Source organism: Hypoxylon fragiforme (genome assembly GCF_022984875.1).
Source record: "Hypoxylon fragiforme strain CBS 206.31 chromosome Unknown GGS25scaffold_7, whole genome shotgun sequence".
Lineage (NCBI taxonomy): Eukaryota > Fungi > Ascomycota > Sordariomycetes > Xylariales > Hypoxylaceae > Hypoxylon > Hypoxylon fragiforme.
The window spans coordinates 1470913-1486978 of record NW_026054762.1 but is presented as its reverse complement, the minus strand read 5'-3'; the positions used below and the strand labels follow the sequence as shown (position 1 = coordinate 1486978).

The 16066-nt window shown below is 47.4% G+C and overlaps 3 protein-coding genes across 3 annotated transcripts; 2 read left to right on the top strand and 1 right to left on the bottom strand.

Annotated features, from left to right (window-relative positions):
• Nucleotides 1-18: 18 nt before the first annotated feature.
• Nucleotides 19-1581, top strand: GGS25DRAFT_523686 (aspartic endopeptidase; the record flags this gene model as incomplete). Its single annotated transcript, XM_049264473.1, has 3 exons — nt 19-420; nt 476-1342; nt 1429-1581. The coding sequence occupies 3 exons, from the start codon at nt 19-21 to the stop codon at nt 1579-1581; spliced, it is 1422 nt and encodes a 473-aa protein (XP_049114680.1).
• A 1647-nt stretch (nt 1582-3228) lies between these two features.
• Nucleotides 3229-5832, bottom strand: GGS25DRAFT_369780 (CASC3/Barentsz eIF4AIII binding-domain-containing protein). The gene is made up of 2 exons (XM_049258174.1): nt 4987-5832; nt 3229-4911 (listed from the first exon to the last, which is right to left on the bottom strand). The coding sequence occupies exons 1-2, from the start codon at nt 5682-5684 to the stop codon at nt 3438-3440; spliced, it is 2172 nt and encodes a 723-aa protein (XP_049114679.1). The 5' UTR covers nt 5685-5832; the 3' UTR covers nt 3229-3437.
• A 6977-nt stretch (nt 5833-12809) lies between these two features.
• Nucleotides 12810-15924, top strand: GGS25DRAFT_533205 (uncharacterized protein; the record flags this gene model as incomplete). The annotated part of the gene is made up of 2 exons (XM_049265654.1): nt 12810-12929; nt 13041-15924. 2 exons carry the CDS (start codon nt 12810-12812, stop codon nt 15726-15728), a joined length of 2808 nt encoding a protein of 935 aa, XP_049114678.1. The 3' UTR covers nt 15729-15924.
• Nucleotides 15925-16066: the final 142 nt, after the last annotated feature.

The window sequence follows — 16066 nt, the reverse complement described above, 5'->3', positions numbered from 1 at the left end:
AGATAGTCCAGAGTCATCATGAGCGCCCTGTTTGCCGCCCAGAACAAAATCAAGCAAGAGCTTGGCCTCTCCAAGGTCAAAGTCATACGCAATCAAAACTACATATCCCATGGTACCAAGTCCTATGTCTACCTATTAAGCCGTTTCGGCTTCGAACCTACGAAGCCAGGCCCCTATTTCCATACCGAGAAGGTCAGACAACATGGTATTCTCCCTGAAGGACTCAAGGGTGCACTTGGGGGCACTGTTCACACAGAACGAGTACTGGTGAAGAAGCTTGATTCCGGTAAAGATGGCGAGCACGGTGAAGTCACTGCCGAAGACCAGCAGAACGATTCCATGTACCTCTGCCAAGTCGGCGTTGGCACTCCTCCCCAGAAAATGCTCCTCGATTTCGACACAGGCTCCGCTGACACTTGGGTTTGTTAAAATGTTTGGAATCATATTGCATACCTTTTTCTAACTTGTGCACCAGCTTTGTTCGACTCTCCAAGGCAAGTCCCATCACTCGAAGCACAATGTCTTCGACCCCAAGAAGTCGGAGACTTTCAAGAAACTTTCGGGGAAGACATGGAAGATCCAATACGGCGATGGCAGCACGGCTTCGGGAGACTGTGGCAGCGATACGCTCATCTTGGGCGGCCTGGTCATCAAAGAGCAGACAATTGAATGTGCTAGCAAGCTATCCCGACAATTTGCCCAGAGCACTGGCGATGGTCTCCTCGGCCTTGCCTGGAGTAAGATCAACACAGTAAAAGATTCTGGTGAAAAAGACCCTCAAGCTACGCCCGTCGAAAATATGATCAAGCAGGAGGATATCCCCAAGGAATCTGAGCTCTTCACTTCGGCCTTCTATAGCTCGCGTGATAAAGGGGCTGAATCGTTTTACACCTTTGGCTATATTGACCAGGATCTCGTCCAGAAGTCTGGCGAGGAAATTCACTGGACTCAAATCAACAACTCAGAGGGCTTTTGGTCATTCTCTTCTGAGTCATGCTCTATCAATGGCGAGAAGATTGATCTCACTGGCAATACTGCTATTGCTGATACCGGAACTACACTGGCTCTCATGGGAGACAAGGTGGTTGAAAAGCTGTACAGCCAGATCCCCGGGGCGAAGTACGATTGGCTTAGCCAAGGCTATATCTTCCCCGCGACCGTCAAGGGGGACGATTTACCGGAAATCAAGGTGGCCGTCGGCGACAAGGAATACGTGATCCAGAAGGAAGACCTGGCCTTCGCTCTCACGGACGACAAGAAGAGTTGGTATGGAGGTATCCAGAGCCGCGGCATGATGCCTTTTGATATCCTCGGCGATACGTTCCTGAAGAGCGTCTACGCTGTGAGTTTCTCTCCCTCCTATCAATCACCCCCTTTCTAGTTTTTGGCCATGGCCTTATGAAACCCCCCTGACTGTCCAACTACCAGGTCTGGGATCAAGGTAACACGCGATTCGGCCTGGTTCCGAAAATCCAGCAGACACAGAGTCTCGAGCCACCACCTGAGGGTTCCGAAGGCGAAGGCGGCGGTGAAAAGGAGAGAGTCAACAGCATCGACCTCATTGAAAAGGATGAGGTTTAACTAGGCAACACCTCCCGGACGTTTAGACGTTTTTCATGTCGCTTATAGTGTGAATCTGTAAACTTCGAGGGGATCATGACGATAGAGTAGGACTTGTGGCTTCATCGGGGCCAACTAGTAGATTAGAGGTCTAAGTTTCCGCTGGTTTTGCTTCTTATTATAGGCTCCCTGGTGGCGGTTGCTTATGGGCGTGGGTTCGTCGGCCTAGGATCATTCTCCTTAACAGCTCTGGTGCTGTACCCTAGAACTATGACTGTCTCGGTGTAGTTTTATGTTCCTATACAGAATGGGATTACAATATCATAGACGTATATACCCTTAGTTCCCTACAGCCACCTCGTGTCTAACATACCACTCAGTGGCTCTTCAATCTCCACAGCGGTATTAAAACTTGAAGTTTGTAACTTGCATGAGTTGCCGTCTTGTCAGCCTGATCCTAGCCACCCCTATTTACTCCTGACCACCACTAATCCCCCAATCACACCCCTTTTGGGGTTGTTTGTTGCGATGGTTTGATAGTCCCTGACCAAGTAGAGTTAATTTTAGAAAAGCCAAACTCAGACCATATATTAATTTATATTTAAAGAAGCTGAGCCCACAGAGCAGAGCGAATGAGACATACATATGCCTGAGTGGGGATATGGTGTATAGGGGCAGCTACTTTCAATGTTATTAAAGACTTACTATACATAGGTACCTACCTACCTACCTAGGACCTAGGTAGGTATAGACCTATATATACCTATTCAGGTATCATTAAGTTGTCTTCGAACTACATTTATGGATTAATAGAATTAAAATCATCATTACAGTAGAGCATAACAGCATCACAACACAACATGATATAGCATAGCACATCCCAAAAGACATTAAAAAGGGGAAGAAACAGCAGCGGAATGGGGGTTAAAGATTTTAGGTTTCCTACGACCGCGACCTTGATTGACACCTTTGACACCGCGCCACGCACCCCACCAGCCAACTACACTTCTCTCTCTCTCTCTCTCCCTCCTCTCTCTCCTATCTTTCTTGTCTTGTCTCTTCCTCTCTAGGAAGCTTTTTCTTGACTTCTCGCTGCTGCAATATTTCGAAGAATGTTGTGTGCATTCGTTCGTATGATCTCTCCCCCCCAACCCCCATCATGCTCAACTACAGCTTTGCTACTTCGACAACCACTCACTCACTCTTCAACGGACCTCCACGACCACCACGATCACCACCACTAAGGCTACTGCTACAACCAACCACTGCCAGATACCGACACTTGCTCTTTCTGACAACACTCGCCAAGCGCCCTCAAAACGAAGAATCACGGTAGCAGCAAAACAAAAGATTTTTGTTTGATACATCGCAATCTTCCCCTCTCCGGCCAACGGCTCACTTATCATGCAGGAAGAAGCAAACACATGTCTGGAGATGAACAAAAAAGTAATATAAAACATAAACTCCACCGAACGCCTATGCGATAATGGGGCCCTCCCAAATAAGTCATCGGAAAACACAATAAGAGCCAAAGCTAGAAAAGAATAGAAAGAGTCAGAATAGGTGCGGTCGGATAGGAGATGCCCTCCCCCTTTTTTAGGATCAAAACCAAGTCAGATTTGGACGAGACGTCTCGGAGCGAAGCTATAGAGTACCGTAGGAACGTAGACAATAGATACCTAGTCTTGCAAAAATGCCAACCATAATCCACCAACTGAAGTAGTAAGAGAGCCCCAAGTCGCGTCGCCAGTTCGATGGTCCAAGCGATCATGCCGAATATACCTAACCTCGTTGGTATGGCAATGTCTGCTCGCACGCATCCCTCCTTTTTATCTAGGCCATCACAACAAAGATATAGGGCACCATCCGGCGACGTCTTATTGCGGGTAGTAGACAACACCAGGCCCCGATGGAGGATAATAATAGCCGTCTGGGCTCGGGGTAACCATTCCGTTCATGCCAACCACGCCGCCAGGCACCGGATAACCTTGTGGCGCCGGATAAGGAGTGTATGTAGCTACTGGTGGTAGCTGAGAGGCATCGTAATAATAAACCATGCCATTGACCTCCTGAGCAACCAAGTTGGAACCAGGCGTGCCCTGTCCGTTCGGTTGGCTGGTAGGTCCCTCGCTTTGAGGTTGAGGTTGGGGTTGCTGTGCTGCGGGTACGAACGTAGGCGTGGTAGCGGATGGTCCCAATGCGCCAGGATAGGGAGCCGAAGGGTAATAATAACCTTGTTGAGGTTGCATCATCTGGTACGGCTGATAGTAGGTCTGCTGGGAGAACTGGGTTGGTTGGAAGGGGGCGGCATGGATGGCGCGTTCGGGAATCTGGGAGAGTGGGGTGCCGGTTGAGTGCTGAGATTGGTACGATGAATGACGGGCGTGAGATTCCTGGCTTAGGGTGGTGGACACTTGGACAGGGACCTGCTGATGAAAGGCCTGTTGGTACGGTTGGGAGGAGTTCTGTTGGAATTCAGGGGACTCGATGCCGGCTACCGACACCGTTTTCTGCGGGCGAGGCTGATGCATGGGGATAGGCACTGGCCGATTTTCCTGGAAAGCCGGCTTCTGGGAGGAATGGTATGGTTGGGATACAGGAAATTCATTAATAGGCTGCCCAGCCCCGGCGGATCCATCTGCTGGAGCACCGTCAACAGCAGAAAGCTGCTGCTCTGTGCGGCCTTGTGGGGGAAGCCTGACAACGGGTCGAGCAGCGTCGTAAGGCATCGGTGGTCGAGACATGGCAGAACCAGTCGGAGAAACAAGGAAATCCCTGCCCAAGTCAGGGGCGATGGAAGACCGACGGCTGAGGGCGACACTGGGTGTATACGCACTGCCAGCGTACACACTTCCTCCAAACACGCTCGTCCTTCTGGAATATCCCCCAATGGATCCAAGACCAGATCTAGGCTTTCCCCGTAATCGTTGGTTAGGACGCATCGCTCGGGGTATGAAAATAAAGGACCTGTCTGTGGCTGGGAAAATGTACCGAGGCGAGAAGTTGGGCAATGAGATGCGAACTGGCTTGTCGCGTCTTAATGGTGGTCGATGGTCCGGTAATTTTGTGTATTGCCTGATCTGTACGCCCGGAAAAATAATATGCTCCTTGATCCCTGGGATATAAACTCTGATCTGTACATTTCCAACATGCTTCTCCGTAGCCATCGTCCGGTTGATCGGCGTGCTGCTCGGGGGACAAGTGGGAATAAAACCGTCACCGTTTGGCGGGCCATCATCGGTAAACGACGCTCGTGGTTGCCGGGCATGTATGGATTGAGAGACCATGTCATGCATATCATGAGCCCATGGGCCATTAGTCGTAGGGTCAACCGCACTATGGAGTTGATGACTAAATACATTAGCAACCAATTGCATGACTACCTAGGTAGGTAGTTGGGTAGGTACTTGGGAATTAATGACTTACTTGATTGGAGCAAAAGGGGCCCCTATGCCACCACGACCACGACCTCGCGAGCCTCTTCCAAACGGGCGAAAGCCGTTGGCAGAAGGACCGGCATGTCTGTGGTCATGCATGAAGAAGGCCCCTCGGTTAGGAACGAAAGACGGATCCTCGTCTCGCTTTCGCCTGTACTCATCATGTTCCTTTCGTCGCCGATCAGTTGAAACGTCAGGTGGATGGTCTGTGTTCGTACCAGTGGCAGTGGCGGAGTTCGAGCTAACTACTATAGGGGCCGCGGTTTTCGAAGAGGTTTCTATGGCATCCTCGAAGTTCAATTCCTGCACTGGAGCAGCTTCGCCCGATATATTCAAGTTGCTTAGCATAAACTCGGTGTCAGCCACAGCGTTTGTACCCGACTTTCTGGTGGTTTTTATGGGTACGGTGCCGGAAGGCCTAGTATGCGTTCTCTTCACATGGCCATTGCCATTACCAATAGCTGTTTGACCAGTTATCTTCGGAGCCGCCGGTGTTGTCGGTGAAGCCTCATCAACATTGCTAGTATCGCTGTCGTTAGCTGGATCGGGATCCTCGGAGGCCATGGATCCATCGGTCAGCGAGTCATCGTCAATATCGAGCTGGTCAGGTCCTCCATCTTCCTCTCCCTCATCCTCGACCCGGCGGCGATGGCCGATCAACTTTCTTCGTCGTACTGCGGCTACCATATTGAAGATGATTTATTGTTCGAGATCCGCTACTTCTAGCAGATGGGAGGCCGAATGGTTCGAGGCTGGTAGGTAAGGTATGGCAAGCGTCCTGAAAGAGCTGTCAACGGTGCTTGTGCACGACGTAGGCGTCGTGATGGATGTTTATAACATGCGTCTTTCGGATTGGCGGGTGGAATATCGGACGACGGTTTTCCCTTGATAAATATAGAAATAATAAACCTGAAGGCGAAGTAACCGCCTGCGGTGCAGAAAAGAAAAGAAGATTGGTCGAACAATCAGATTAAGAAGCCAGTATGCCTATTTTTCTAGGATCCTTTTTTCCCCGAATAAAAAAAACGATAGAATGCCTCTCTTTAAGCCTAGTCGGACACGGCGAAACGAGGAATAGAGAAGGCGACAACGAAGAAAATATCAAAGAACAACCTTGTACAGAAAAAGCCTCCAGGCCTGTGAGGAAAAAATAAATCACAAGCGCGGCGGAGGGGTGTGTTTATTTTATTTTTTAGTAGTTTTATCTCTAGGTGATGTAGTAACGGACGGAGGAGGGCTTTTTTTTTTTGTTGGATAGATGGAAGCCAAGCCAAAAGGGTTTAATATTTAGATGTTCAAGGTCAGGTCAGGATTCAGGTATGCCTGCCTTTACTTTTGGTGTAAGCACCAGATACCACGGTGGGTTGAGATAGACTAGTACCACTACCTAGCACCTACCAGGTAGTAAGAGCCTAAGCTACTAAAAAAGCTAGGTTCCTAAGTAAGCCGGAGGTAGGCACCGGCTGGCACGTCAAGAGTATCCAGGCATGCACCAGAGTTTATGTACCAGTACACTACGGCAACAAAGTTTATGCTAGGGTTGCACAAGTAGCGTAGCAATCCAGAGGAGAGCAGAGCGGAGTCAAGCCCAGTCCAGATCCGTTCTCGAAGGCGCTTGCCTCTGATGGTGACTTAATATTCCTTGTCGGTCCTCGTTGTCATAGTGGCCTGTGCACCATTTCCTTGTCACTGTGCCGTGTAGGAGACCAATAGGCTCAGCTTCCAATTGTTTAGACCTTTATTAGTTGACGTTGACTTCCTCTTGGTTGGACTTTGCTTGTAAGTATAGATACATGCATTATCTAGTATTATCAGACACATCGAAACATCGGGGGCGTTCAAAACTCGAGCCAATGTTTTCTCATCGAATGATAATTAATTAATACATAGTACTAACTTTACTTTGTTGATTAGGTAAGTACATACCTACCTAGGGTAGGTAAGCAAACAGATCTCCAGCTGTCTCGAGTTCGAATCTTTAATTCTTCTTCCATGTTCAATATCCTGACTCCTGACTCCTGACTCCTAATAATATGTCACTACCAATTCCGGCGTACATACATGTCCCTAAGGTAGGTACAGTCATATACACATCCATGGATACCAATCCGCTTATCAATCCGTCAATACTATAACTAAAGTTCGTCCAACTCACAAACAATGCAAACCTGAGCAACTTTTAATACATGTAATTCTTTGTTTTCATGTTCCCCCATATGTGCCCCTGCCACTTGCACGCCAGTAAGAGTGCTACAAATATATACATATAGGACCTAGGACCTAGGGAGGTAGGTAATAGGTATGTATTCATCAAACATTCAATGTTGAGGACTATGTACACCACTAATGTAGACGCTATTAAACTAATGTGCCCAGCATAGAATAGAATAGGCATCCCGTGGAGCTCTTAGGTGTTCATCCACTCAGCAACACAGCCAACCAGTCGCAACCAGTCGCCGAGTCGCCTCCGCATTTGTAAAAATCACACGTCCAAATCATCCGAGTACAACTTGATGTACATACAACACAATCGAATCTCTACCCAGGTACCTACTTGCCTCCGGGGCTACTATGTAGTACTTACCTACTCGCTACATACATGTACTCCCGCCAACCAGTCTTTACACGTATTAACGGCATGAATCATTTCCTGTACGATCCTTGTCCTTTATTCGGCCATGAGTTCTTTAAATATCCGCCGCCATCTCGTAGTCTACTGTGCAGGGAGACATAGCCTAGCTTCCCTCGTATGAAATCCCCAAGGTCTGGAGAAATACCCCTTTTTATTGTTCCCTATAAGATTCTTTATTTACCTCCCTACTACATATGTACCCGTCTGCCGTCTTGAACTTGTCTCCGGTATCGCCCAGCCTGCTGTCAGACACTACATAGTAAACTGAACAATTGTTATTGCAAATCAATATCATACCTCATCTTCATTAGGCAGGACTTGATAGGTAGCCCGAATTTTCCAGTTTCACGTACGATCTCCGATCTCCGAGGCAATATAAGTTTATTTACATATTGCTACATAGGCACCCAGGTTTGTATGCGAAATGGATGTTCTTCTAACACGTTTGTTCTGTTCACACGCTTGCGGACTCGTCCAGTTTTCACCTCTCAAGTAATAGTAGGCAATGAGCGGCTTTGCGAATGCATGTCAAGCGACACGAACTTCTTGGACCAATCTGCTTTTCCTTCCGTTGATCCCGCCCCATCTATCCGACAAGAGCTAATGCCGGAAGCATGTGTGATGTGGCCTATACGATGCTCGTTCAAGCTCTACGTAAGCGCAACCCTACAGCTGCGATTACATGTTTGAGGTTCGTTGGTAAATATAGGTAGGTAGGTAGGTAGGATTCACGAGGCCAGTAGGTACCCTACCTAGCAGTAAGTATGAAATTGATAAAATACGTGCCGAAGACATCCTATTATGCTCAGTGTCCCTGCATAATGCGACCGTGGCTGCTGATCATGAACAAGGCATCTTTTGACTCTTAAAGTATCTGGGCATTATAATACCATACACAGGTACTATGGAGTCACTTCGATGTTCCCTGTCCATCTCTTTTCTAGTTTTCGGTGTATTCAACACTGCTGAGTGGTGGCTTTTCATGGGGCTATATGTTGGGGACAAGTTGTACTGCTTTCCCAACCCCTCTACAGTCGAAGCCAGGCACTGGACAAGCACCAAACACATGGCTAGTCTTAAGGGAGAAGTCTCCTAGAGCAAGGTTGATTTGCATATCTAGGCAGAACACAATTACGAACTCCAGTTGTGGCCATTGCTGGGCTGGGTTGGGCTTGGCTGGATGCGAATGACGACGACGAAGGCAACGGGATGGCATTCAACGGGGCCACAACAACGGTGTAGCAGTGGATATCGCGGCAAGGAATAGTATTGGCCAGGAATCTAACTGCGCAGAGCCTATCAACACATGAGGAGGTGTTACATATATGTATGAAAAGATCAATTCGAATGATTTCAGTCAAAAGCAACAGTAGATACCAAGGTAAGTTATATAAATAAATGAAGTGATGGTAGGTACATACTGTATGTACCCAGTCACACCAAATGTTACACCCGTGTTAATCATTCTATACATGTATGTATATTAAGCTAGGTCAGTAAGTATTATATAGATGATTATTGATGGACCTTACGAGCGGTATCTATATACATATGCCAACGACGACGTCTGGTTTTCAGCCGCAGATTTTATGGGGCTAGACATATGTATTGCTATAGGTACCTACATATAGCTTAACTCCCCTTCTTTTTGGAGTTTCCGTGAAATACGCAAGTAGTATGTCTTTGGTATGTATCTTACCTTGAATAGTCTCGAACCCGACCGCGGCTTGATATGAGTAGAAAGACATGGGAGGGGCTAAAGCTGTATGTGATCTGTAAGGTAGGTATATGCCGGCAAGGATTGCATCGCATGTGACCCCGCTCACAGGTAAGAGAAACGTATCACAACGACTATATAACTGTCCGTAACCGTCCACCTGGATGTTGGAACTGCTAAGTATGTGCTTAGGCGCATAGGTATGTACTAGCCAAGAGTTGAGAATTAGAGATGTAGGTATTGTACGCTACCTATGTAGTGCAGGAGTATGTAGTGATCACCTACATACTTAGTATTGTCTATTAACTTCAATGTTTACAGGGACTACGTAGTAGCTGCTCATTTTGACATGAAGACGTCAATGTTCGAAATCAAGGTATGAAGACGAATACAATATAAGCCACAAGAGCAAATTACGTAGTAAAGGGGGCGTATATTGAAGTTGGATATAATGGCTTATGACCCCTGCGGGCTTTGGATCGGTTATAGGGACGAGGAAAATAACCAAGCTCCGGGCCGACTCAGATCGGAGCGTGGGTTTAAAGATTTCGGATATGGCTGATGTGGAAGCTGGCGACGTATGCTGCAGGCCGAACAGCAGATCTGAATATATTCAAGTGAGGACGATGGCTTTGACGACTCAAGCATCTACACAGCCCCTGTTATAGTAGATTGCGGCTAAGATCATCCATCTTAGATACAGTCAGTCGATCTAGATATATGTGCCGATGTTCTTATAGATGAGGGTCAGGGTACCTTGTTTAGTTAGTTATATTGGAGGGAATGTGAGGATGAAGTATATAATTATAATTGTAAAGCACCAGACTTACTTACTTACTTACCTACCTACATACATGTGTATGTTAGAGGTTCAAATGTTAGAGTGTTCGGCAACTTCCGCGTTACTTCTCTTGACATTGCAAAAGTATTACCAGTATTACCAGTATTACCAGTATGTATCCCGATAGTTTTATTAGCATGGCGGCATGGCGGCATGGCCATAGGTTGGATGACCATGGTGGATGATTTGCAACTTGTGTAACTATTACTTACGTACTTATGTATGTATGTCTTGTATCTTTTAGACAGAAGCCGCGTCATGGAGCTCTGGGCATGATTGGCATGATGCAAGAGACAAGTCTTTTAGACGTAAGAAATGTGATTTGTAACAGAGGTTTTGCATCTGTAAGCTGCAAAGCGATTCAGAGAACCTTGAACATTCAAACATTTCAACAGCTTGAGGTATGTCGGTGTTATCTGCCACTTTCCTCCGACTACATTACATGTACATATTGTACATATGTATTAATCCCTGTAAGTGAAATCCCCCTGCTGTGAATTCTGAATACCTTATGTTGTATCATACCTAGTACATACATACCTTAGGTACATAGTATCTACCTACCTACCTAACCTAGGTAAATAATGAGGCTGGATAACATTGAAGCTACATACCTAGGCGCTGCTTACCTACAGATCCCCTACCGGTATGCAAACAGGGCAGCTCGGATTTACCTTATACGAATGAAGCATACTCGATCTGACTACGTCATAAGTCTAGTATCTAGCTATGGGATCATTTAGAATCTTACTCGGAGACGAACTCGGAGACGAACTCGGCTTTTTTGAGAAGAAGCTCGATCCTTCAGCTCAGAAAAGCAACTGCTATATCGACAAATACGGTGAGCTGCGTGTCAACCAAACATCTGAAGTGTTCAACATAGTAATTCACCGAGTAAGGTAGGCACATACCTATTAACGTTAGGTACTAAAGTCTGAAGATTAATACTAATAATCCTAATGAATAGTTAGTGCTCTTTTCCATTAATAAGCTGATGTAGGACTAACCTGCCTATAGACGTATCTAGAACTTAAACCTTTGAAGTCTCCGAGGCGCCGGCTTTAAAAGTCAAATTCGTTCCGAGGGCTTTCAATACTGTAAGAGCCAATGATAAATAAGCATGTCTAGTGTGACAGGGTATGTAGGTATGTATGTAACGTGCATACCGTGCATACCGTGCATACATACCTAGTACATACATACATAGGTAGTCAGGCGATCTCTGAGCTTGTTTGCAGTCCCCGGTAGTTGTTTGCCATACCTAATTAAGGCATAACAAGAGAATAATCGATAATCGATAACAGCCTCAGTGGATACCAACCCCCGCTTTAGTTTTTACCTTGTACCTAGTGGTCACCTTGAGACCCCCGTCATTGAACTGTTTCGACCCACTGTATTTGCTGACAATCCTGGGCAGGCTACCCGCTTTTTCATTACCTAACCCGTCTTTCCCCATACGTATGTATGTACACGCATTACGCGGGCGTGACTTTAGATTGCGAGGAACTTATCTGCCTGCAGAAGTCAATTGCCGCTTTGAATTAGCACCGTTATAGTGTATACATATACAATCCTACAACCTACATACATCGCCCTTGGCAACTTCAACATTGATCTTGAACCAGCACCGAGACTCACTCCTTCGACCCAAACTCGGCCAAAGTCTGATCATCCAAACGCTTAGTTATTATCAACCAACAAAAAAAAAATTCTACAAAAAGGATAAAAACAAACAACAATCAACCTACCTGCCTACCTTTCCAATTACACAGTACTTAAGGTTAGGTGCATACCTGGCCAGTGAAGGACATCAGTTTGGTTCCATACATAACATACAGGTAGGTGATTCAATCTTGATTCGTTCGTTTCTCTCACGGGCATAATCGAAACAACCTTCCCCTCTTGATGCCTGTGCCCTGACCATTGAGCAAGATCGGCGGTGTCTTCTTGTTCAGGTCTCTTGCACTCTGCCTCGGACCACCTCTACTCTTCCTAAGGTTTTTACCTCTTTCTCACCAAGCACCCTAATTCCGTCATATTCCCCCGTAGCCATCAAATATCATTCCTGTACCGTCACCATCAATCTCATCACAATTTCATCGTTTGCTCATTGTTCATCACCTTTTTCATCTTCATCTCTCATACCTCGTTGGGCAAAATAACCCTTATTTGTATTTATAACCACTATTGTTTTTTCTTCTTTTCGCACTATTTCGTTTCGGCTCTTGATTGAGGCCACGATAGTCAGCCAGCTTTCCAAGCTGACCGCTCAATTAAGAGAGGCCCTGTACGACAGCAAGCCACTCTCCGATAAGCGACAATTTGTCCACCTGACACTTAATAAGCTGATTGCCTCAGTCAGTATTACTTTTACCCTGTTCTCCTTTTTTTCTCCCTCTCTTGATATATGCATCATCTATCTCGCTCTTCCTTAGGTGCCTCCGCTTTGCACCATCTCCAGCCATCTTTAAGTTCCTAGTACCGCACATATCCATCATCCCCATCTTACCCTATTGGCTGACATCCTCCACCGTTGTTCCCCCCTCCTTCTCTTTAGCTTGATTGATTTACTATCATCTAAAACTAACTTGATACCTTCCCTGCATCAGTTCTCCGGTAAAGATGGCTTCGTCATCAACTACTCCGGACACCTTGATTACTCTCAAGGTTAACTTCGATGGCGTGACTCGACGTTTCAAGCTTCCCCTTCGGGAACTCGTCGTAAACAGTCTAGAGGCTAAGGTAAGCCCCTCTTGTTGCATCTGATCTACATCCTTCGAATCCTACTTTATCATCAATTGTTCTACGTATCGATGCTACACGTGGTTGGGAACTAACAGCGATTCTTGGCAGCTTCGAACCTACTTGACGATTCCTGCTGAGACGACCGCTACGTTCGAGCGATATTCAGATTCTGCGGCATCCTTTGTATTCCTGCACCCGGCCAACACCTCTGCCTACAAGCAACTTTATCGGGCTGCTAAGGCTAAGCAAAAGTTAAAGTTGCGAGTTATTACTCATCGTGAGCCAGAACCTGAATCGGAACCTGAGCCAACGTCAGAACCGGTATCCACACTCGCACCCTCGCCTGAACCCGAATCTGATACCAAGCCCGTCGAGGATAAGGCACCTAAGCCCGTCACTATTGAAGATGTCCCCGAAGTTGAACCAAAAGAAGCCATTGAGCCTACCACCGAAACTACGCCTGCTCCAGAGTCTTCAACGCAGGAGTCAACAACTGGCACGGCTGCGTCCGGAATCCTGGATACAATTCCTGTCTCCGAAATCCACTCGAATCTACCTAACTTCATTCAACTATGGCGGGCATATGGTATGCCCAGAATCAATCTACGACGAGGTGCCGAGGGCGAGGAGGTAGTCGACCTCATTGGCTCCACTTCAGGCGAGCCTTTGGTGAAGTCTGAGTTCAATGACGGACTCTCTCTGAACCCGGAGACTATGACCCAATGCCCCTTTGCATCCAACAAGGCGCAGAAACTAGCCCAGCTGTCTAAGCTGGAGAAATATTTCCGCAAGGCCAAGGAAAGTGAATCTGCGAATGATGTTATAGCTGCCCCCGAGGTTGAAGAGGAGATGAACAAGAACGAGACACCTATCATCCCTAGTTGCTTGCGAAGACCATTTACTGTCTGCTGCAACAGTTGTGATCGGGCTGTACCTGACGCGCACTTCCACTGTTCAACGTGCGACGACGGCGACTTTGACCTTTGTCAAGACTGTGTTGATCAAGGCATTACATGCTACGGCGAGGGCCACTGGCTGATTAGGAGGACTATTAAGGACGGCCAGATCAACTACAGCACAACTCAAGTTGTTCCTAAGCCGCCCAAATCTCCAACGAACAAAGAGGTTCAAACTCCTTCGGTGAGTCTCCCTATCAGAACTGCCGATTTTCCGATTGTTCTGGGAGCTGTTACGGTTGGCACTCCCATCAACGAGCGAACATGCAACTGTTGTGTCCAGGATTTTCCCGGCTACAATTTCTTGCACTGCACTACATGTGACGACTACGACCTTTGCAAAGGGTGCTTCCAAAAGGACAAGCATGGCCATCACCCGGGCCATGGATTCGTTCCTGTTGTTCCTGGTGCAACCTTGGACCATTCGATTTCTTCTCGCTTGGCTCCTGGCAGAAATGCTGCACACAATGCCATCTGTGATGGTTGCGACCAGTATATCCGAGGCGTTCGACACAAGTGCCTCGACTGCCCTGATTGGGACTACTGTTCCGAGTGCGCCAAAAATGCTGATTTTGTCCACCCAAATCACCGGTTTGTGGCTATTTACGATCCTCTAGTTGACCGAACAGTCCGATCAGCAGCTCGCTCAACGCATCATGGTATCTGCTGTGATGGCCCATTGTGCACAGCATCCCGTTGTGGTTCAAAGTACATTGTCGGAACTCGTTACAAGTGTGCCGTCTGTCATGATACAGACTTCTGCGCCAATTGTGAGGCTTGCCCCACAAACACACATAACAAAACGCACCCTCTCATCAAGTTCAAGACGCCCGTACGCCATGTCAGTGTTACCACTACCGGCGAGCACGAAGATGGACAGCGTCTTCCCCAGATGGGTGACCGGGCTAGCCAAAGCTCGGTAACGCTCTCAACTCCCTCGGCACACGAAAATATTTTTGCCACACCCGTACAAACTGTAGTCGATGTGGAGCCTACGGAGCAAGACCTACCAAAGCCGAAGCAGGAGGAAGTTGTGGTCAAAAAGGAAGAAGTGGAAATTGACGTGGTGGCTTCGGCTGAGAAGCAAGTCACTCCGGCAGGGCTTGTTGCCGTCTTTTTGCGCGATACTGTTGCCGATGGAACTGTTTTCCCTCCCAACCACACCTTCGAGCAAGTCTGGGTCCTCCGGAATCTAGGCAATACCCCTTGGCCGGCTGGTTGTTCTGTAAAGTTTGTTGGTGGTGATTACATGGGAGCCGTCGATCCTACTCACCCCGCTGGAGTTCACGAGCTAGTTTCGGCTTCCGAGTCTACCACATGCTATAACGAGCTCCAGCCTGGCCAGGAATTCCCATTCACTGTTCTGATGCGTACCCCTGACCGAGATGGTAAAGTGATCTCGTATTGGCGACTGACAACTCCGGATGGTGTCAAATTTGGCCACAAACTCTGGTGTGACGTAACCGTGCAGACCCCGGTACCCAAGATTGTCAAGGTGCAATCTCGACGCGAGCGTGAGGAACTTGACATTCCAGCGGCTACCCCTGAGATGACGGAAAGCCAAATGATCATCCCCAAGTTGGTACATGAATCTCCTTCGTCTAGCATGCTTGGAGGAAATGCTCGTTCGGAGGTGGAGGCAAAGACTGAGGCGGACACACTCGTGCCATCAGTCCGTGATGAGCAAGAGGAGGATGATGATGACTTTGAGGACTGTGGCGAAGATGACGAGTGGGCTGAGTCCGATGAGGGTTTCATGACGGATGAGGAGTACGATATTCTGGATGCCTCGGACGAGGAATATCTCTCAGCGCAGCAAAAATTCCCAAGCAAGAAATAGGGGCTTGGTGCCCAAGTTAAGGGGGCCAGGATTAATGGCGTGCCCAGGTACGATAGTTTGCCTACGGAGGTGTATGCTTGGCACAGAGCAGGTCTATTCTAGTGTGCTGCTTGGTTTCGGGTTTTCGTCTGCGAGGCTAGGTGGATCGGGAGTCTATTCATTGATGATTTAATTTCCTTTCGTATGGAGGTCTTTGGTGACCTGAACGAAACTCAATCCCCTTATCCCAACTCCCCAATCCATTCATTTGTCAGGTTGCAGGAACACAGATTGGCACTCGCAAAGTAGCCATAAGGTAGTTTCCGGTAGCTGAATTGAGTCGTGTTTCTTTCACTTTT

Bases quoted from the DNA above. Each gene is read 5' to 3' on its own strand.
- GGS25DRAFT_369780 (XM_049258174.1), bottom strand. From the start codon at position 5,684: ATGGTAGCCGCAGTACGACGAAGAAAGTTGATCGGCCATCGCCGCCGG. The intron at 4,912-4,986 runs GTAAGTCATTAA...TAATGTATTTAG, and splicing joins GCCCCTTTTGCTCCAATCAA to TCATCAACTCCATAGTGCGG.